Source organism: Pavona decussata, unplaced genomic scaffold, assembly GCF_977016875.1.
Source record: "Pavona decussata unplaced genomic scaffold, jaPavDecu1.1 SCAFFOLD_91, whole genome shotgun sequence".
Lineage (NCBI taxonomy): Eukaryota > Metazoa > Cnidaria > Anthozoa > Scleractinia > Agariciidae > Pavona > Pavona decussata.
Window position 1 is genome coordinate 1383240 of NW_028145508.1, and position 22047 is coordinate 1405286.

Consider the following 22047-nt stretch of genomic DNA (forward strand, 5'->3'; position numbering starts at 1 on the left):
ATTTCCGGAGAGTCTACGAGGCGTTGCATTATGGGATTACTTTGTTCTATCCAATATGGCGACTCGTTTTCCAGCTTCGGCTTCGATGCAGAAAATGGCAAATAATCCACAACAAGCGTCTATGTTTCAGCGTTCTCAGTTTCAACAGCAACCATATGGGATGGCGGTAAGTTTCGACGCTTTTGATGGCCTTAGTTTTTCGTTATAGCTCGTGAGATTACGTTAACAAGCCGTGAATGAAAGAAATGGCCTTAACTGAAGCGTTAAAGCTATTTTTTAGATCATCAACGATTGTCAAGAATATTTTGATGGCCGTTATTTCATGTACTATAGAATATTTTTGATGTTTCACCGCGGGCGTTAGTGCTTGTCCGTGGCGTAAAGATAACATACATGTTGGAGCGGTTGACAAGCTTTTCGTGATCAGCTCAGATCACAAGGCAAAATACGGCAGGAGCTGGTTTTTCCAAATCTAAGGGTGTTTTCGTTTGGGAAAATCCCAATCATCCGGATTTATTGGATTTGTCTTTTTGCAGATCTCACTCATTGTTTGGCAATTAATTTAACAAACACTAAATAAATGCATTGTAAAACTGTAAACGGTTTAAACCTGGGAGTCATGCATGTCAAAAGTACGTAAATTGTGATCATCCGGGTGAGGGTAGGCTGTGAAGGACTGTTTGAGGTGACATTGACTGACGTTTCAACAACCTGAGTGGAAGTCATCTTCAGAGTCAAGTAAGGGGCTGTTTACATGAAGGGAGGAAGATCCTAGAGGGTGGATCATCCTGGTGCCATGGTATGTTTTCTCTATTCAGTTTACATGCAAAAGGTTGTACTAGGCCCTAGTGCTGGGATCTTCCTAGAGATAGGAACTTCCTAGCTGAGAGATAGGAAGATCCTAGCACCATGTAAACTACTTTCGCTCAGAAGATCCTAGTACTAGGGACAAAAAGAACAAACATGGCGGCAGCCGGGCGTTCAGCTGCTCAAGGCCGGCAGTTATTCTTCTTGTCCTTCTCCATTTGGTAACCTCCTCCTGCATGTAAAGCAAACGAAAAGTTTCTCCGCCTTCTCGGATCTTCCTAGTGCTAGGATCTTCCTCCCTCCATGTAAACAGCCCCTAAGTTGTAAAGCGTCAGTAGATGGTATAAATTTATACCATCTACCAGCTACTGATTTTCCATGATTTACTTGATTCTAAAGATCACTTCCGCTCAGGTTGTCAAAATATCAATCAATGTTACCTCAAACAGTCCTTCTCAGGACTACACTCACCCAGATGATCATAATTTACGTACTTATGACTCATGCATTACTGAAAACCAAAACACAAAGTTCTTAATAGATCTTCTTGATTGTTGATCAAATTACGATATTAATTATTGTTACTACAGGAAATGCTTAGAAACAGTATGTTAACTTTAATGTTTAATAATGCTTTGCCATGCTAGTATATGTACTATAAAAAAAAAAATGAAAATTCAAAAGTTATAAAAAGCGCATGACCCGAGAATAATTGGGGGAAACTAAATTCAAAGAATATTCTCAAAAAAAAAAAAAAATGTAAACATTCTAAAAAAAAAGAAAAAAAGAAAAAAAATGAAACAAATTACCTACTAAAATAATTATTGATATGAAGAATTGTGAAGCAAAATTTACAAATGGCCCAAAGCTAACCTAACGAGTTACTCCTGATTTAAATGACACAAATGATCTAAAAGATGGGATTTAAAACTGCTCAATGAAGATGCATGCATAATGTTTGTTGGAAAACTATTCCAGTCTGTTATGTAGTGATTAAAAAATGAAAATTTAAAGTAATTCAACGTGTCTTCTTAGGTCTTATCTTGAAATTATTGTTCTCACGCGTTTTCGCTAATACATTAAAATCAAAAAACATATGAGGATCTATGTCACAGTAAAGAGAACTTACATGTTAAAAATTAAGGTTTAAGAAGTGTCTTATATGATTATGCCATAGCAACGTCCCGGCAACAGTTCCAGTGCTGCTATGGCAATGCGTTTACAGCAGGGAGCTTCAGGTATACATCCTTATGGTCCTAGTGTTCCTCGAGCAGGACTGGTACCTGGTGCTGCTGCTGCCCTGGAACAAGCAAGACGACGACAGGATGCCAAGAACAGAAGAAGGTTTGAAAAAAAATGGTTCTTTCTGTTTGTCAGAACAGTCCAATCAGATGTATCAGTTTGTCAACAAAATGCATCGCTTTAAGAGGCTGCTGTAGTCCTATGAATATTTTTCCTCAAAATGGTAACTTCTAAGACGAAATTGCTTAAGTACTGGTTTATGATCTCTCATATTATAACTCATTTAAATGGGGGATTCCATTTCCAAAATGACTGTCTGAACAGCCAGCTCTGACAAAATTAATGGACAGTGTTAATTTGTTATAATATCAAACAAGTTGTGTTTGGAATAAATGTGATGGTATATTTTTTTGTTGTTCTATTTTTATGGTGTTAGTATTAATTTGTTACACACATATGAAAATGCATGTTGAATTTGGGTGATTTAAATTAATCAATATTATTATTTTATTATCTCTTAATTGCCAAATCTTTTCTTAATATCCTTGTTGTAAAGCATTGCTGATCTTCTGTTTTAGAAAGAAGAAAATGGCAGACAAGATCTTGCCACAAAGGGTGAGTGTAATCTTTTGTAATCTCTTTAATTTTATTTTAACAGTAGCCTAAGTCATCCGTTTTTCCAAATCTTATAATTCAAATCTTGTGATCCAAATTTTAAAACTCACATCATGAGATTCTGTCCAGGGTACATGTATTTATATTTTTGAGTATCTTACATATATTTTGTCATGTTACTTTTTTGAGGTTCGCGACCTTGTACCTGAGTCACAAGCATACATGGACCTGCTTGCATTTGAAAGGAAGCTTGACGCCACTATAATGCGCAAGAGATTAGACATTCAAGAAGCTTTAAAGAGACCAATGAAGGTAAGATTAATCTTCAGGATGGTGCCTCCTAATACGGAGGTACTTTGCACAGTTTTGATGGAATCAAAAAATAAAATTGGGTGTTATCACGCTTTTTGTAGAGATAATTAACCAACAATATCTCTAAACTGCTTTAAAGCAAATGAATGATCTCTTTTTCCAAATTGAAGTACATGTATCTCTGAAAAATGTGTGGTTTAACACACAATTTTCGTTTGGATTTCATTAACACTTGCTAAGATCTTCTTTTCCCACTTTATCATTCCCAGCCAGAAACCACCCAAAAATGCCTTAGAATAGTAGGCACTGTCCTTTAACAAATCAGAGTTTCTGGGACTGCCCTGGCATGTGCAGAAGGAGAAACCTTCCTTAAGATTTTGAAGGCTGAGCCCAAGAGATTTAATTTTAAGGTGGCTACAATAAGGTAGTTCCATAGCTTAACTATAAAAGTTGTTAGTTTGTTTGACCAGGAATTAATCAAGTTGATTTTTTTTTATACAGCAAAAGAAGAAGTTGAGAATTTACCTTACAACTAACTTTTACATGCCGAGACCAGAAAATGAAGTAAGTACTAACTGTTATTCTGATCTATCAGCCTGCTGTAAATTATGCATTGGTTTATATTCAGAAAAAGAAACCTGTTTTGTTTCTGTGCTTTAATGTACATACTCTCAAAATGTACCGGCAGCTGGCCATTGTGTCGCTAACAGATGAGGATTCACCACTTACATGTAATAATACTGCGTCTATTGACTCTATTGCTAAAGAAGTACTTCTTGTAAAATTAAAAGTTGATAAAGAAACCAAATTTAGATGAATTCTTATCCAAGTTATTTGAAAAGTACTGCATTGAAATTTGTGGCAAATCACATTACAGTAAATAAATATGTGTGTAGTATGAGGCAGCTGACAGGCTCATATTTTAATTCACACCTTTTTCTTTCTCTTTTTTTTTACGGGAGATAGGTTATAAACCAGATACATGTGTAATGTGTAATTACGTTTTGTGTAAACTTATGCCCCATTCACACCAAGGCTTAAACACGTTTAAAAGCTGTTTAGTTAAACACAGTTTAAAATTATTGTTACCTTCATAAAAGCTGCTTTCGGATTTTTGTAGACTACAGATTTAGCACAAATGCAAGCATTAGTTAACGTTTACATGAATCCTATGTCAAAGCCAATGGTTCAGCTTTCTGTTACCAATTTTCATTTTGTTAAACCCGGTTTAATTAAACATGTTTTGTTGGTGTCAGGGCTTCTGATAGGGTGCGGAAAAAATTTGGCAATTATGCGGCACTTTTAAGTCTCATTATGCGGCAAATTATGCGATTTCATGTAAGCTAATTTAACCTTGTTTTATTAGGTCTAAGAGGAGCACAATCCATTTTTTGCTGCTCAAGAAGCAATTAGAGCACGGAGAAATGAAGAAACAGCTGAAATCAATCATTTGTTGCCTCATTTCACATATTTATTAAAAATCAGATATTGCTAATTTGGTCAAGTCAGTGTTTGTTGCTTCCCATCCGCATTTTTTTCCACGTTCCGCTTGTGTGACTCAGCTTCAATGTGCTTGTTAACCACAAACTTTCGAAGGTGATCAACTACTCTGTTGCACGAAGAGCAAAACATCTAGGAAGATCGAAGGAGACACTGCTCGCAGCATAAACAACAGACTATCGTCAACATGAAACGTTCCTTCGGGTACTTTCTTGCCTTGTCTTTTGCCGAAATATTTACAGGGAGGTGCGATCTTTTTTTTCTACTGCGAAGAAGCGCTCGGCGTTTTAACAACAAACTTATCCATAATGAGGATGTTTGTTTCAATTAAAACAAAATAACTACATATTGCAAGCGACTATCAAGCAGTTTTCACGCTAATACCTACATCGCAAGTATGAAGGGATCGAATGACATCTTAAAAATATATCAATGATTGTGATTGGTGTATTTACATAAAAGGATTGTTATTTATTCTGGGCCAATGATCACTTGTTTAATATTGAAAACCAGCACCAGGTCCCCAGCATGTAAAATGAAGCACAGAACGCCTGTTTGTTCGCTTAATCAACAAACGAACGCTTCCAGGTGATTTTTGACGCCTTTTGAAAGAAAGAACTCCTTGAGATAACGCTTAAATCATCGGAAAACTTAACATAAAGCGAGATTTTTGCTCTTTTTTTCCTTAAATTGTGCGATTTTGTACAAATTCTGCGATTTTTCATGAATTATGCGATTTGTTGCGATTTTAGTTCAATTATGCCAAATCGCAACATCGCATAATATCAGAAGCCCTGTGGTGTGAATGGGGCTTTAGTCTTATCGATGTAAAATATGATTTGTGGTGCTTTTATTTTTGTTAAATGTTGTAAATTAATGTTTATATTAAGGTCTTTTGTTTCCGATAAAGTTTTTATAAAATTGCTGCTTAATCCATGTTAAATTTCCCTATGGCTCCTTTGGACTTAGCTGTTTCTGCCTGCTACTCGTGTTTAGTTGCCTTCCACATTTGAGTGGGCTGACAAAAAAACCTTAACATTTTAGGGAATTAAGAGTAGCAAAGTTGGGTTGGTATAATGTTGTTATTTCCCTTTATAACTTGCTGTTGTGCATGTATGCATCAATTTGTTTTTGCTCACACCTTTATTATACTATTGCTTCTTTTATTTATAACTGTTAATTGTCATACATGTGTTTTCAGGATGAAGAAAATATTGTGCCTTCGTGGGAGTTAAGAGTGGAAGGTCGGCTCATAGAAGAGGTAAAGTCCGTCTTTACATGTTGAACTTGACGTGAAAATTGTTCCATAAAATTATACATAGTCGTACGAGGGAGCCTCCAGTGCCGACTTCTTCCAAATATTTACATGTCACAGTTTATCACACCTAAACCTGGCCGTTCACCTGTTGTTGCTTAAAACGAACTTGAAAACAAAGTGAACAACAGCCTATTCAAACTAAACCATGGCCTACCTTTCACCGTAGCTTAAGTCCACTGGAAAAACCCAGGCCAATCCAGGGTTTTTGTTGTGGTTAGGCGGAGTTTTGCCTAGGTCAAACTGCAGTCTGATCAAAACTGCGATTTAACCGAGGCAAAATCATGGCAAATGGGTCAATATTGTTTCAAGCAGTGCTGTGTGTAGTGTACCACCACAAAGTTAATCCAATGGGTATGAGTATCAGTAATTTCAGTACATGTATTTATGCTGTCAGTAGCAACTTGCTGTACAGCAGTAATGAAGAGCTTGCCTTGCTTAGCATGTGATACAATAGCTAAACCGCTACTAATATCTCTACGTGTCTACATGCCCTCTTTGGCATATTTGGCAACTCTCCCAGATGGTTTGAACCTCCCAGTCTCATTGGATGTTGTTTTTATAATAAACAAAGCTTTTGCCCCCATGTTTCCCATATCCCCTAAATTTTGTTTTTTCAAGTGTATGTTTCACTTCAGTGGCTGGATTTTCGGGCATCTTTCACTCAGTCTGTTATTTATTGAAACTAAAGGAAATGGGTTTATTTTTAAAGGCAAAGGAGTCTAGTTATTTTTTATTTTTTTTTTGTGAGGCCAGGGGAGTGGGTTGATGATTGGAGGGGGGGCAGGGGTGATTGGAGCAAAAGAAAATAAATCTTCAGATTTCCAATTCTGGAGATTGGCAGCTCTTCTAGATCTCCATATGAAACAGCAGTTATTAACATTTGGCAGTCTTTCTTAGCTTCCAAATGTGCAAGGTTCTTTGAGGTTGTTACTAAAGTATTCACAATAATGTCATATCTCTTTTAGACTCAAGCACCCAAAACAGATGGACCCAGACAGAAGCACAAGTTCTCCACTTATTTCAAGAGTCTTGTTATCGAGTTGGACCGGGAGCTGTATGGACCAGACAACCACCTTGTAGAGGTAGTAAACAAAGTTTCAACAAAGCTATTTCAAATTCTTGCACAGAATTGAGTGAAATTTGTCAGTCTAATACTTTGGGAACTGTAAGGTTAGCTACGGCTGTAGTATTAAAAGCTTGGATTGTATCACATCTGATGACTGGAGGGTCATCAGATGTTTTCTGTCTGAAAACAAACAAACAAAAAAGAAACATACAAATTTCTGCTAGAAGGTTTATTTAATTTACTTTTGTGTTGTGGCTTGGCTGTAAATGGATAAGGGGGTTAGTTTCTAAAGAAACTGCGGTGCTGCGTCGGTGGGGAGTAGAACAGAATGTTTGGTTTATCAACAGAGTTGAAAAGGTAATTTGGCCTCCGTAAATAGATTCAAGTAGTGATGTTTCAAGCATTTAGTCCTTCGCCAGAGTGAGTGCTCGAATCTTGAATGCTCAATTGAAACGTCAGGACTCATCGAATCTCTTTAAGGTGGCCAATTTATCTTTAGTTGTTAACTCTGTTGATAAACCAAACATTCGTTTGCTGTAAATGCCCTGTCACATTAGTCTGAAATGTCAGCCGTCTCCTCCCCCTAACCCACATGGGTTAGAGAGAAACTCTCTCTCCCACACCCCCTGTGGGTTAGGGGGAGGAGATGGCTGACATTAAAACAATTCCTGTTAATTGGATCTAATCCATTGCTTTTCCAGGGATAACATTGTGTTTTGTTTGTTTTTCTGCAGTGGCACCGAACCAGTGCCACACAAGAGACAGATGGCTTTCAGGTACGCTTGGTTTACTCTCCACTTTCCTGTTTTATGTGTTTGTTGTCTTGATGGCAGGAGGAAGGTCAACCACGCTGGAAACAGGTGGTCCTGGTATGGATGGCTTGATCCACTTGGATCTGAGCAACCTATATGTCTTGTCAAGTTTTCAAGCTGCCATTCACAGACACATCACAAAATGCAAGGCTTTGAGTACAATGTATTCTCAAAATGAACATAAAACCCCTTCTTAGAGGGCACACTTTATGCATGAAGACAGAAACCTTTCTTTAGACCCTCATGTACACGGTGTTGGCTTGCACAAGTCTGCATACAGTACAATGCTACAGAACTGTAACTGGAGCTGTATACTGTAGATGAAGAAAATCAATCATTTTTACAGAGCAGAAATGGAGAGTATATCGGTAAACTTGAAAGAAGACATATACATGTAAATTGTTTTGTCAACTCTGATTAGCCCCATTAGCTGCATACATATTATTAAAGTTGGAATTTTCTGTTTCTGTCCCGCAATTTAATTCATTTTGTTTTTATTGTCCATGTGGCCACAGTTAAAATAGCCGTACTGTACACTTGCTATAATGAACGGCCTAGTACAGTCAACGAAAATCAAATGGTCGTGTAGCAGCAACATACTAACACGAACATTCTGGATCATGTCTCGAAAATCCAATGTTGTATCAAATTAAATTACCATTGATACCAGTGTGACTTTGTGAGTTGAGCTAATTCAGTTAATTAATACAGGCAGTGATATTGTGATTCTTGTTCATTTTAAGGTGAAACGACCAGGGGAAGATAATGTGAAATGTACAATCATGTTCCTGTTGGATTATCAGGTATTGAATGCAATAAGTTAAAAAGCTGTGTACAGATTGACTACATGTAGTGTCATTCTGGGCAAAGGATGTTTTCAGCTATGTTCATAGTTACCTGTCTCTCTTTGCTAAAACAGTAATCTGTCACCCGACAAAAGGTTAACAATACAGTTGGCTGACAAACGACCAAGAGTCTAAATTAACAGTAACCAACGTTTTGACAATCTTCTTTTGACAAACGTGTCATTATTTTTAGCCTCCTCAGTACAAGCTTGATCCCAGACTGGCACGTCTTATGGGTATCCACACACAGACCAGGCCAGTGATCGTCAATGCAATCTGGCAATACATCAAGGTAAGAAACGGAAAGATACTTGTGAATTTGAGTTCTGCTTTGGATAAACATCAGAAGAAAGGTTTACCTCCACCACAAACTGAAGCACTGTTCATAAAGGTACAGTGGAACTCCACTTTAAGGACACCCGCTTATTATGGACAGTTGTGTTTTTTCCCTGACGAAAAGCTCATAATATTTTCTCTCCCATGAGTTTGGTTGATTCAGACAAGGGACACTTTTTTGTGATCCGAGTGACACGCTATCATACGAAGTTATCCTCACTTTATGGACAGTGGTTATCTGCACACTGTATAAATTGTCTAATATCCAGTCCATCTGCCTGAACTGCACGTACAAACTTGAAATGCTAGTGCAGAACAAAGTCACTGACTTTTTTGAATGACTATGTTGTCAGTCACATTTGAAGCACTGAGATAACCGTAATTTTAGGGCAAGACTTTTTGAACATAATTATGAGCGAAAGGTTTCTTCAGTTTGAACTCCAGTTACAGTTAATTAAGACAATAAACATCATTCTGTTGCTTCAGTCTCTGTATCAATAAAGCATGTGTCCGTGACATTTATTGTGAGAGCCTACTAAATACGGACACTTGTGCATGTCCCTTTGGTGAAGGGTTCCACTTTATGCAGACCTGGCCCCAGTAGTTCAAAGAGCGGATAGTTTTATTTGCTGGATAAGTCGCTATCCGGCAGATGAAATGTGTGCAAGATTTTCCCAATGGCCCTATAATTTGTGGATAGAGTAGAAACATATGTCAAATTCAAGTATGGGATTGTGTGGAAAACTTGCCAAAAGCATTGGTTGGAGTACATTTGCTCCGCTGGATAGTGACTTATCCAGTGGATAATGTTATCCATTCTTTGTACAACTGGGGCCTGTTTAATAAAAAGACGTTGCACTTTTGAGTCAAGACAGTTTGTTTGTGCATCAAGAGGAAGTTATTGATTCATTACAGTGTATTTCATTATTCTTGTCACTAATCTGTTTCTACTCCACTGATTTTAGAGTCACAATTTGCAAGACTCACATGAGCGAGAGTACATTAACTGTGACAGATACTTTCAACAGGTGAGAATTGCATGAATGGGAAACAAGGAGAGTAAGGATTAGCACTTCCCCACCCCCACCATCCCCCAGTTCTTGGTTATTTAAAAGTGGTTGGGGGATTCACAAGCTCGGCATAATGTCACTTTGCCAATGTTCAGAGCAAATTAAGACAGCACCCACAATATGAATAATGTGAATGATTTTTAGGAATGTGTTTTATTCTCGCCATTTCTCACGATTTTGTTATGCTACTGAGTCAGATTTTCTGTGTAGTGTCTTGTGTGAATTTTGCAGAGAGTTGAAGTGAAGGATTATCAACTAGTGTGTAGTTTAAAATTTTTGTGGGAGTTGTGGTGTGATTGGAGCATTTTTTGTGTGGTTTTACACTGTCTAATATATCAAGTTGTTTCTTTCAGATATTTGAATGTAACCGGATGAAGTTTAGTGAGATTCCCCAGCGTTTAAGTGCTTTGTTATTGCCGCCAGATCCCATTGTCATCCATCACCTTATCAGGTTAGACTACTGTAGTTTATTAACAATGTTCTTGTTTCTTAAAGCCTAGTTTTTATAGGTCGGGAAAATGCCAGACGATCAGGGATTTCACTGTTTCCCGACCGTCCCAGATTGCCGAGATATCGAGAAATCACCAGATGTCTGTCCAAAATTTGAGGTATTTGTCGGTGACAAAGGCCATTTTTATTTCTTGGGGGGAAGTGGAGAACTGGAGTGAAGTAATCTAGAGGATTGGTAATGAGCTGAAACTGTCACCGACTTCCCTGACAGTACAAATTTGAGTTGTCTCAATTATGTCGGGAATGATCACCAACCATTGCAGAAATCTGGGACAGTCAGAAAACAGTGAAATCCCTGATTGTCTGGCATTTTCCCAACATATGAAAACTAGGCTTTAACTCTAGATCATAGTAGTTTGCTGATGAAGGAAAAGGTCATATTTATCTATTACAGGAGTTTAAAGGTCCCTTCACATTGACATGTAGTTATGGGAAAATGAGTGATAGAATAGAGGAGAATCTCTCCTGTACCTACACCCTGGGCCTTAAAACAAGCAAGAAACAAAACAACAATAATTGACATCTGATGTTGTCTGCCCTCGGGGCCTTTATCAACCACGGAGGCAGGTCACAAGGAAAATGCCACTGCAAAAATGTGAATTTGTGTTATTTTAACTTTCTTTAGGGTCATTTGATGTTTAATGTAACCAAACTGTTTATGAACTGAATGTGTGATCACAGGGGCTAGACCTGTCTAGGCAGCTACATTTGTATTTTTTCTATTTGTTTTATTTTATCCTTTTAGTAAAGAAACGCCGGAGAACAAAAAGACAACTTGCTATGACATTGAAGTAGAAGTTGTAAGTAACAACAAAATGTTCTTCAATTCTTGTCCTGTTTGTTTGTTTCTTCCATTCTCTACAGATGTCCTGTTAACATACACCTGTTCAGAGGATCAGTTTTTAAAAAAAACTGTGTTGCTTCGTCGGGAGAGAGAGTATAAATGAGTGTTTGGTTTTGTGAACGAGCGAAGGGCTAACGGTCGAAACGTCAGCTCTTGTATCTGTTCACGTTGACCAAATTACCTTATCAAATGTTTTGAAAAAACTAAACCTTGGTTTATACAACTCTTCAGTCTGATTTACGGTCGTGTTTTAATTCATAGCTTGCAGGCTGCTTTTTAAAAAAATCGAGAGAGCGAAATTTAGTGCTTAACTTGTGTTCCCTGCTGTTGCTAAATGACAGATTGTTTTCTATTCTAACTTTATTCTTTATGTGTTTTAGGATGACACGCTAAAGGCTCAAATGCAATCTTTCCTGCTTTCCACAGCAAGTCAAAACGAGATTGCTGCGTATGACAACAAGGTACCTTGTAGAGTAATCTGGATCAAACTAATTGTACTCACTGTTTCTGTGGCCACAGAATAGGCCATTTTCGAGTTGCTGTGAACCTCATTATGAAAGCGAGGCTAAGTGCAAAACTTTTCATATGAAAATTAGTTTCCAAAGGGTCTTGACAGGCAAGTCAAAAGTTTATAGAAAACGACAAAACCTTAAAGTTTACAAAACATGTTTCGACAGAGACTTCTGTCATCTTCAGTTGTTAGTTAATGTACAAAAGCGTTGGAAGTTGAATTTATAATAAGTAGACAAAAATGCTAATTTTGATAAACGGTGACAACAAAGTGAACATGAAACGTGACAATGTGAGAATTATAAGGATAATTTTAGATTTACATGGTGTAATTGTTGATTCAAGGAAAGTTGTTCCCTTTGAATATGAACTTCTTTGAATGTTCAACTTCTAGCGCTTTGTACATTAACTAACTGAAGATGACAGGAGTCACTGTCGAAACATGTTTTGTAAACTTAAAAGTTAGTTTTGTTTGCATATGAATGAAAACTAATTTTCATGACAAAAACTTTGGACTAAGCCTTGCTTTCATAATGAGGTTCAAAGCAGCTCGGAAATGGTCAATTGTGCACTCTTGACATTGACCTGCGACGCTTATCATTCGACAAAGAATGTCGGAAATTCGCGTTGAGGAATCGAATGGAACAGCAATTTTCGGGGATAAAATTTCAGAAAATTGGGTATACCTCGCGAGGTTGCGATCGCGTTCCGGAAATCGGAATAATCGGAAACTTCCGCTTCATTCAAGCATTCCTACTCGGGCTCAGTTTCGCTGGCTGGGTTGATTTTGTTATTTCGGTTTATTGTGTAGAAAACTCGTGAATGGAGCAGGTTTGTTTTCACGTCGATTTAACTGGAAAATACTGATGCATTCAACGCCTTATTGAAACCGGAACGTTTGACCAAATGGAAAGCCTCGAAAAGTCCTTAACCCCCCTCCCTCCCTCCCCCGCCCGGCTGATGAGTAATTTTCCTCGTTGTGTGCCCAGAGTTTGAGTCAAGTGTTTTCCTACATCTTTTAAATTTCCTTCTTGTTTGTTTTTGCAGATTTATGAAACAGTGGAAACCATCAACCAACTAAAAATCAACCGCGAGTTTTTCCTTGGATTTGCAAGAGATCCTCCGGTAAGAAAAATCAGAATATCAACACTTCTGGAAAAAAATTGATGTATCCAACATCATTATCAAGAATGGAGAAAACGTTTAATGTCAGAGATGCTTAAAGAGTTGAGTTTGAATATTTGAATCTAATTCGATGGCATTCCCGCGTGCTTGATTTTTATGCAAGTATGTGGGCAGAATATCTTCGCACTTCTGTTGGCTTTATTTCTCAAAGCTTAAAAACGTGCCCTAAATTCCAATTCCGCCTTTCTTTCCTTTCAGATTTACTTCGTACTGAGTGCCTTTAGGGTGATAATATTCGTACTTTAGGCACCAACTTTGTCGTTTAGATATCGCGATTAACAGTGCTGCTTTATTTAGACTGTAAGCATTCCCTTATTTTTGTAAGGGATAGTAAAGCGAGCCAAGCACGCGCGCGCGCGCGCCAAAATTGCTTTCTGCGAGGAGACGCGCAATATTCGTGCGCGGTCGCGTGGGTCGCTCGTTTTACCAATACCAGCCCTGAGAAAAGTATGGGAGTGCTCGCAGAGGGAGGGTGATTACAGTCAGGGTTAAGTTATGTGAACTTTGTTTCATTTTCATAGTTTTAATTTACTTTTGTTAGGAATTTATTAATCAATGGATACAGTCACAGAGCCAAGATCTCAAGGTATTTATCCACACTTTATGTGCTCGAGTTATTTCGTTTTGCTGCATTTTTGCCAATAGCATAGCCTTAGCCGCTGCAACGATCGAAAATACTGACGAAAACGGAGATATTTGAACCAGTTTATACGTTGACATCGATTATTTAAGTCGTGTCTAAAAAGTGGCAAAAATGCTGTGCTCGAATTATGATTGGATATTTGAATCTGATGCGAGTATGCAATTAAGTATAAACAGCGGTAATTATGAAAAGACCATGCAATTTTAGTTTTATAATAACTGTCAAAATTCCGCGGGCTGATTACCTTATAGCTATTGTCTATAAGAGTACAGACAATAAAATTGGCGTCCTATGTAACGCGCGCGCTTTTCATAAAGCCAATTCCGCTCGTATTTTTTCCATGTTGTTGTAAGAAACAAATCGACAGCAGTTTTCTATGGTCTATCTAAAATGACGTTATCAAGTTCAAGTTTCAAGTTTTATTAAGTTTTTTCAAACGTTACTTACAAATGAACACCGCCTGCAAATAGCGAGCTAATCTAGGCAGGCGGTGTTATTTCATGGACTATAAGAGTATAGACCATAGAAAACTGCCGTCGATTTGTTAATTGGAGCCCTTTGGTTGTTTATACTTTGGCTGTCTGTTCTTTGTGAATTTGGTTCTGCTTTTGAGTTGAATGATGTTTGTTTGTGCATCAGGTAATGACAGATGTGGTAGGCAATCCCGAGGAAGAGCGACGAGCAGATTTCTTTCATCTTCCCTGGTCGCAGGAGGCTGTGTGCCGTTACTTCTATGGCAAGGTAAATAATGGAAGACTCACTTTAATGGTTGTAAAATGCGTTTCTTTGGGAAAATCCAAATCCGGATTTTTGATCCAAGATCACTCGGATCATGGTGTATCAAAGGAACCGACGAATCCACTCAGAAATTGCCTCTCAGCGTAAAGTGACACTAAATTCATTGAGAAGTGAAATTGAGGCTAAAGCTATTGTTTTCGTTCCAGGTTCAACAGAAACGAGCTGAACTTGAACAAGCCTTGGGTATCAGAGGAACATGACTTACAGATAACAGCTTGTCTTGATTGGTTTTTGATGCGCGCGTGACGATCAGGTGACAAAAGTGATCTCGTGATACCTACCTACAGTCGTTTTGTAAACTGCTGAAACAACTGAGAGATTTTGCTTTTTAACTTCTGTAAAGCGGCACTACGACTGTGCAACACAACATCAACCTCGCATCGTAAAGGCAGAACACTAATGAAAGTCGTGGTGTAAATCATTATTCCGACACTTTTCGCTTGTTTCGTATAACTACTTTGCATTCTGTTGTCCAGTAGAACTAAAAATTCCTCTGGATGTTGTATGATAGGCTATTTTGTGACAAAAGTAACACAATTCGTGTTTTTGAAATGTAAACTTTGCGTTAATTCAGTGACTTGCCTTCTACGACCCTCGATTTCACTCTTGTATCTTTGGCTGCAACCATTAAAAGTATTCAGGAAGTGTTACGTTAAAAAGTTTCATTGTTTGTTAACGTTTCAGTCAAAAACTCTACTTTAGCCTTGCGAATACACGTGCCTGCCTTCCTTCGCAGGCATTAGGGTTTCTTCTTTATGTTCTTTCCTGTAAAAATCCGGTGGGAATTGAATGAGCCCGCCGTTTTGGTCAGCGATGTTGCTAGGCAGTGGCGTATTCTTTCGGCGTCAAACTGACATCACAACACAAAAGCACCAACCCTCGTTCCCCAACCTGTCTCTTCTTCGTCTCTTCTAACGCTAATTTTTTTTTTTTTACCATAATACGTTATAACGTTAGGTCTCAATTTCTACCGCTCTATCTGATCCGGTATTCCGTTCAGAGAGGACCGCGTACTCGTTTCGCGGAACTGGCCTAAGTTTTAAGAATTTTTGTTTTCATTGCAACGCGAAAGCGAGTAAAAATCGCAAGTTCAGTGACCGGCTGCCGCTCGAAGACATGAATTGATAAACATCAATGAACTCAGTCAAAAAAAAAAAACATGATCGGAAAGTCACTGGCGTTTAAGAGCACAAGAGCACAAGGTAGTGAATGTTTTGTTTTGTTGTTGTTCATTTGTTTGTTTGTAATAACAACCACAGCTTTCTTAATCTACCCTGTTTCCACTGGCCTCTGCTCGAATGCCGCCATATCGTTAAAGTCCTGTCAGTTGGCCTTGTTTCGCTCAGCTCCCTGTCACTGTAGCCTCTGTTACGTTTGAGGCATATATTTGATTAGAATAGACTGAAAAAAATAGGTGTAACCAAAAAAAGCCCCTATTAAAATATACGGTTCATATACGGTTTAACAAACTCGCACAATTCGGAAAATTCGGACTGTGATATCCAATGTTCAGCTAGTTTATCACGTGAAAATAGGGAACTTAAACTACGACAACGACGACGGCAACGAAAACGTCACTTGAAAGTATAACTTCATTTTATTTGTGCTACATCGCGATTATTTCAACTCATCCAAATTGTACAAAAACAGCGAACTACCCAAGAACCAAATTGGTAGGCGTGGCGTTCGAGTTAAGAAAGAGGATTTAATCTGTATAGCTCAATTGGTCCGCGCTAAAAAGGAGCATTCTGATTGGCTCCTAGAGCGGTCCGAATTTTCCTATACAGAGCGCTAAGATTGACTGCTTGCGTTAAAACGTGCGTTTGGAAGGAGGAAAGTGTTTCAATTTTGGCAAAAGTCAAAGCAAATATGTTTTAAATTAAGCTTATGAAACTGGCCTCAATCGTAGTTCAGTCGATAGAGCAACAGTTGATAAAATCCTGAGGCCGTGCGTCCGATTTTTCTTTGACTGGTGTTATCTCCCATTTTCTTTCTAGGGCTAATGTATTACCCTCAGTGGGAAATTCATGGTTTCACTTTAGCACTGTAACGTACACTGCCGAGTTAATTCTCTGATCCAATAATCAAAACCAGTGGTGACTTGCTCACAGGCGTTTTACTTAGGGGTGGTTATTTAAACGAAGTGTAACTTTCACAGTGGTTTAAGACAATCAATCGACCTATGTATCTGTTTAGAAAGTAGAAGAAGGAATTTAGTTTCTACTTTATGCCTTCCTCACACTGTTAACAGTAGAGGACGTCAACTATTCGGGTAGTTGGCCAGAATGAAATCGGTTTATGCCGCGGTTTTGTTGAGCACCTGTCTGAATTTCGTTAAATAATCGGCCCAAACAGTTCCATGGTGTTGTCTGCGTTTTTTATGATAAGCCAATGTGGTTAAGTTGGTTTTTAGTTTCATGACAATCGGCGGCAAGAACGCTCGCATTTCACATGCGCTTTTATTTATTTGGTATAGTTACGTAAGAGACACTATCCAATCAGAATGCAAAGATAACTGCCAGAAAACCACTCCATTTCCGGTCACGTGTTGCCTTGAGTTGGTTTTCTGGCGGAATTTGGATCGATGTAAAGTGCGCGCCTACAATTGCTGATCGCTGCAAATTCTGCTTATGTCGATATGAAGTTCGTTTTCGATATAGAACAGAAAGTATAAGCAAGGACACAAGACATTGGTCAATAAAAACTAGATAGGTTTTTAATCAAACAAAGCAAACATTTTTTTTATTTGAATATTCCTCACGCGTACACCCGCCTACGAATGAACCTTAGGCAATTCGCTGTCTTTCGTCTCCTACCTCATTTGTACAAAGCAATACAACAAAAAAAATCCACTGAAAAAGTACTTTACGAACGCTAGAGATAGAGTTGTTCCTAAGAGTCGTGGTAATGCTAATAACATCATCACGAGGTCGTTTACTTTCTGCCGGAGCAGCACTGGGTCGGGCAAGACGAGACGCACGTGTGGGCGCAGACAGGTGGGCACGGTGGAGGTGGTGGTGGTGGAGGAGCTGGTTCTCCGGGTGGTCCAGGGGGTCCTTGGGGTCCGGGTGGTCCTGGAGGTCCGGCCTCTCCCATGGGTCCGATAGGTCCAACTGGTCCGGGTGGGCCCATTCTTCCAGAAGGTCCAGGTGGTCCGGGTTTAGCGGGCTCTGGTGGTGGTGGTGGTGGGGGTGGAGGTGGTGGTGGAGCAGGTGGTGGAGGAAGACAGCAGGACACCGCACACGCGGGCGCACAGCTTCCGGGACATCCCGGGGGACACGGGTTAGCGTTTCTTTTGTATGCTGCGAAGTAAAGGAGGAAGTTAATACACGCACAGTTAGACGATATTTGGCTAAGTAAGATAGCATTGATATTGTACGGTGGTTAACACTTAAACTGTTGCTGTTGTTGTTGTTGAAGATTTTTTTCTGAAGCTCACTTTGCTGATACCCGTAGCTTTGAAAATTTTGTGGAGCATCATGGACACAAATCTCTTTTTTGGACCAAGTTAAAATTCTTTCTCCTAAGGCAATCTGACAATTGCTGTTGACATTTTCTAATTAAGATTCATAAATTTTGTGATACAAATACACGCTAAAAAGTCGTTTCGACCTCTCCAAGGCCATTTTCAAGAGCGAGTAAAAAATAGAAACCTTAGCATAAATATATTACAACAGTCAAAAATCGGTAAGAATGTCATGAATGCTAAAATGTGATAAAACATGTCAATGATAAGCATTTATAAAGTTAAAAAAGGACATAAAAAACGAAGCAATAATGAGCCCTGTTAAGATCTGAGCTAAATAAATAATTTAGCGCGGATGGAATCACACTGTTTGTTTAGTTATAGTTTCAGTTCTTTGATAAAAAAGCATTTCAAAAATAAGACAATCAACTTTGCGCAATGTTATTTGGGGCCAATGGCTAAGGCTAACGTTTTTATTTTTTTACTCCCACTTGAAAATGGCCTCGAAGAGGTCGAAACGTCGTGACTTTTTAGCGTGTATTTTTATCACAAAATCTATTTCTAAGAAATTACTCATCAAGATTCATTAAGTATAAGGAATTCTAACGAAGGTTCATAACAGCTACAGACATCTTGTGGCCTTATCGCTAAGTAGGGCGCTGAAAACCAAATGATAATTTCGTTTTGTAAAAGAGTGACGATAGACAGCACATCATCGCTAAAGGAAAGAACTTCTCTGTAGCTTTTATTTGAAAAGTCATCAGTATTGTAGGATCGCATTCTTAGACAGAAAAGTTGGAACCTCACCACATGAACCATTGTTAAGTTATTATCATTTTGCTCGAGGTGGACAAATTGATTCACATTCATTTTTCAGAATATCCGTTCTTTTTACCTTTTCCATAAATGATAGCGATTGAGAAGGGTAAATAATATTCCTTGCTTGGAAATATATCTGTTCTTTGATGGAATCGAAAACAGCTAAATTATTCAAACTACTTCTGATTTAGAAATTTGTTTTAGCGATTCGCGACGCTAAACAACCGCTTTTCAACGACCCAATTCTATTTCAGGAAGGAAAATTTTAGTCTAAACCGCAGCACCATCGGAAAAAAAAATATAAATACAAAACTCATGTTTTAGGTTTTCGCTCTATTAACCTGCAGGTTTTTACAGGAACCCGCAGTTTCGTAAAACCTTGACCAATAACAATCCATAATCTTTCGAATCAAGAACGCAGTGCAACGTTTCTGATTGGCGGAGAGGTTCGCATGGCAAATCGTACAAGGAATGAAAGAAACAATTTTAACTTTGCAAAATTGTCATTGCAAAATTTTTTTTTCCACAGATCTTTGCTCTCTATTTAACGTCAAATTATGTAAATGCTCTTCACTCGTGAAATCAAATTTACTAATGTTGATATAAGCGTAGTATTGCTTTGAATGATTGGGAAGTTTGGGTGATGATTTCATCACGACGAAAAAATTCCTTCCTTCGCGCTTCGGTGATCAGCCTGAAACAAACATTTTAAGGTTGATCGCTTGGGCGCTGTTGTTTTTCCTAACTCAGTCATAATCAATTATTCACGACAGACAAGAAATGGACCCTTTGTTAGTTTAAGGAAAACCTCTTGGAAATATTTTACATCGCTAACTTTTCATTTACTAGCTTTCCCAACTTCTTACACTGAAGGTGTTATTTGATTAGAGCTTTGACTATAGAGCTGTGTTCAACAGATTTGGAAAGGATAGGTTTGGTAGTCAGTGGTAAACTGTTACTGGTCCTCATGTCTACTTGTATTATTCTAAATCGCGTTAAAATTCTTCGCGATTAAGCTTGTATTTAAACCAAAAAAGAAACATCAAAACTTACTTGATCTTGCGTAGGTTGAGGCGACCATGAGCGCCAAGCACCCTAAAATAAACTTAGACGCCATCTGGAAAGAAATACCAATTAATTGTGTTAGAAGTTGGCACATCCATTCATGATAAATATATACTACAGTTACTTGAAAAATTCTCCTTAGATTGAGTTGCGCGAAATGCGTTGAAAACTCTTCTTTTCCACATTGGCATAAAAAAAGTATTGTTGTGATTGCGGTTTCTGTCGCTTATTTCTTCTCGCTGAAAATGGACATGAAATAGTGCTAAAAGAAAAGAACCATCTATATAGTTTTCAACTAAATATTAATAAACTTAACTAAAAACTAATAAGTGCGGTTTAAATTCTAAAATTCAACCTTTCGAAAAGCTTTCTGCATCAAAAAACCAAGTCTGTGTTCGAATTAGTGAAAGACAGACCTTGAAAGGAAAATTATTTAATTAAAATAAATTTCTCATACCTCTGATCCCAGCTAGGCGATCGTTGAAATGTGCTTGAAAAGCGCTGTTTTTCAATTTATATCTTGAAGTCATTAATTAAACACAAACTGGAACGTGTAACAGCACGGTTCAAGGTCTCCATTGTTCTCCGAGCTATTGTTCATTGGCGAAAAATTTTGCGCGGCTGTAACATTGGCGCATGCGCGTAGCAATGAGTTAGGGGCGCGGAGAAATTAGCGTTCCCAAACAAAAACGATCGCGCTGGGATTTAACGCGAAAATAATTGCCCAGAAAATCTGGGTTTTCTTTTGCGTGATCTGATTTTACAACCGCCTGTTGTGACATATGACAGTTAAGTTTATCCTCAGAAGCGAAAAATTTTCTTAACCTAGAAGAAACCTGTCACATTGAATTATTCACAAGTTGCAAACCTAGCGAATCGTTGAAAGGCGATCCTTTGTTCCGACGGTTTGTTACGATTCCATCCTTGGAGAAAAGCAGGTGCGAAATAACTGGCACCATTATTTCAACAAACAACAGGACAAGTGGTCCTTTATTTTCGCGTGTAATGCTTCACTAGGCCTGGCAGAAAAACCGGTTGTGGAATTTTCACTTCACTAACTTTGCGTTCTTATCGTTCCAGCCTGTGAAAATGTTGTCAAAAAAACTGATCTTACGGGTGAAATAATCTAAACTTATTGAGTTGTGTGTATTTTAAATTAAAAAAGCGGTATACTTTAAGCGCTTAGAGACCTTCCTTGAACACCAACTAGAATTGTTCTAATGTTATTAGTAAACATCGCTGTAATGTCAAAGACATTTCTTACCCAGGGGGGCGAGGGTGGGGGCCAGTTTGATGTTACTTTAGTGATCGATTTAACACGAAAAGAAGACTCAAACAAAAAGTTTATTTTGTTTTGCGCTGATTTAAGGCTCTGTGTTGAAGTGTCAGTCATACGCGCTTCAATATTCGCTTACATGCAGGTCCTGTTGTTTATGAAACTGAGTCGCATGTTGGTGATTGGCCAAAACTTTAGTCCCTTTGCTTGTGAGCAATTATTTTTAAAAGCTACAAACCAAACTGGCAAAAGGAAGATCGTGGTGCTGTAACCTACAATGAGGTAAACTTCAAAATTCGTGATAATGTGACAAACAGCTGTCATTTTTAATTTTGATTTTGAAAACTACGATGTTGCGGTATTCACAGCATCGGTCAAAATTTGTAGTCAGGCTATTTTCGGCCGATTGTTTGGCCCCATTTGTCAACGCTTACGGTGTACAACATACCCGCGATTTCCCACAATATTCAGTTCTACTCTAGGAAGAAATCAAGGAAAAAGAGAACAACTTTGTTTTCCCCCCGACGTTCATAAGTAAATGCAGTGAATCTGTGGCAGTCGGATCGGAACGGGCAGCCAATTCGTTGTGGTTCACTTGCTGTCAGCCGACGAATCAGGACAAAGGCTTCTTATTTATCTCAATTTAAAACTTCTCGAATTTTGAACTTAAAAAGTTTTAAACTGTAAACAAAATGAGTAGCACAGTCTTGCGGCAGGCCAGAACGTACTCACGAGTGGCTTCCATTGGACCGGTCACACTTTTGGTTGTCATAGTACAGATTGAAAATTTAGAACCACCTTGTACAGCATAATGATCAGTACCACAGGAAGGTACTGCTCATTAGCTTTCATTTGAATGGTCACAATTAAGATTTTATCCAGAGAATCAAAAGTTAGAACCGCTTTGAACAGTGTAACAAACAGCACCATAGGAAAGTACTGCTCAGTAGCATTCACTTGAATAGCCGCACTTTAGGATTTTATCTACAGACTCAAAAGTTAGAACCA

The 22047-nt window shown here is 38.4% G+C and overlaps 2 protein-coding genes across 2 annotated transcripts; one reads left to right on the forward strand and one right to left on the reverse strand.

Moving 5' to 3' along the window:
- The first annotated feature begins 20 nt into the window (after positions 1–20).
- Positions 21–15061, forward strand: LOC146474141 (SWI/SNF-related matrix-associated actin-dependent regulator of chromatin subfamily D member 1-like). Its single transcript, XM_085117391.1, has 18 exons — positions 21–166; positions 1985–2151; positions 2628–2664; positions 2854–2976; positions 3478–3540; positions 5678–5737; positions 6760–6876; positions 7595–7636; positions 8416–8475; positions 8711–8809; positions 9819–9881; positions 10277–10374; positions 11179–11233; positions 11658–11738; positions 12835–12912; positions 13514–13558; positions 14255–14356; positions 14560–15061. Exons 1-18 carry the CDS (start codon positions 56–58, stop codon positions 14611–14613), a joined length of 1455 nt encoding a protein of 484 aa, XP_084973517.1. The 5' UTR covers positions 21–55; the 3' UTR covers positions 14614–15061.
- Positions 15062–17107: 2046 nt separating this feature from the next.
- On the reverse strand, positions 17108–20307 carry LOC146474142 (uncharacterized). The gene is made up of 3 exons (XM_085117393.1): positions 20221–20307; positions 19752–19815; positions 17108–17715 (listed from the first exon to the last, which is right to left on the reverse strand). The coding sequence occupies exons 2-3, from the start codon at positions 19813–19815 to the stop codon at positions 17348–17350; spliced, it is 432 nt and encodes a 143-aa protein (XP_084973519.1). The 5' UTR covers positions 20221–20307; the 3' UTR covers positions 17108–17347.
- Positions 20308–22047: the final 1740 nt, after the last annotated feature.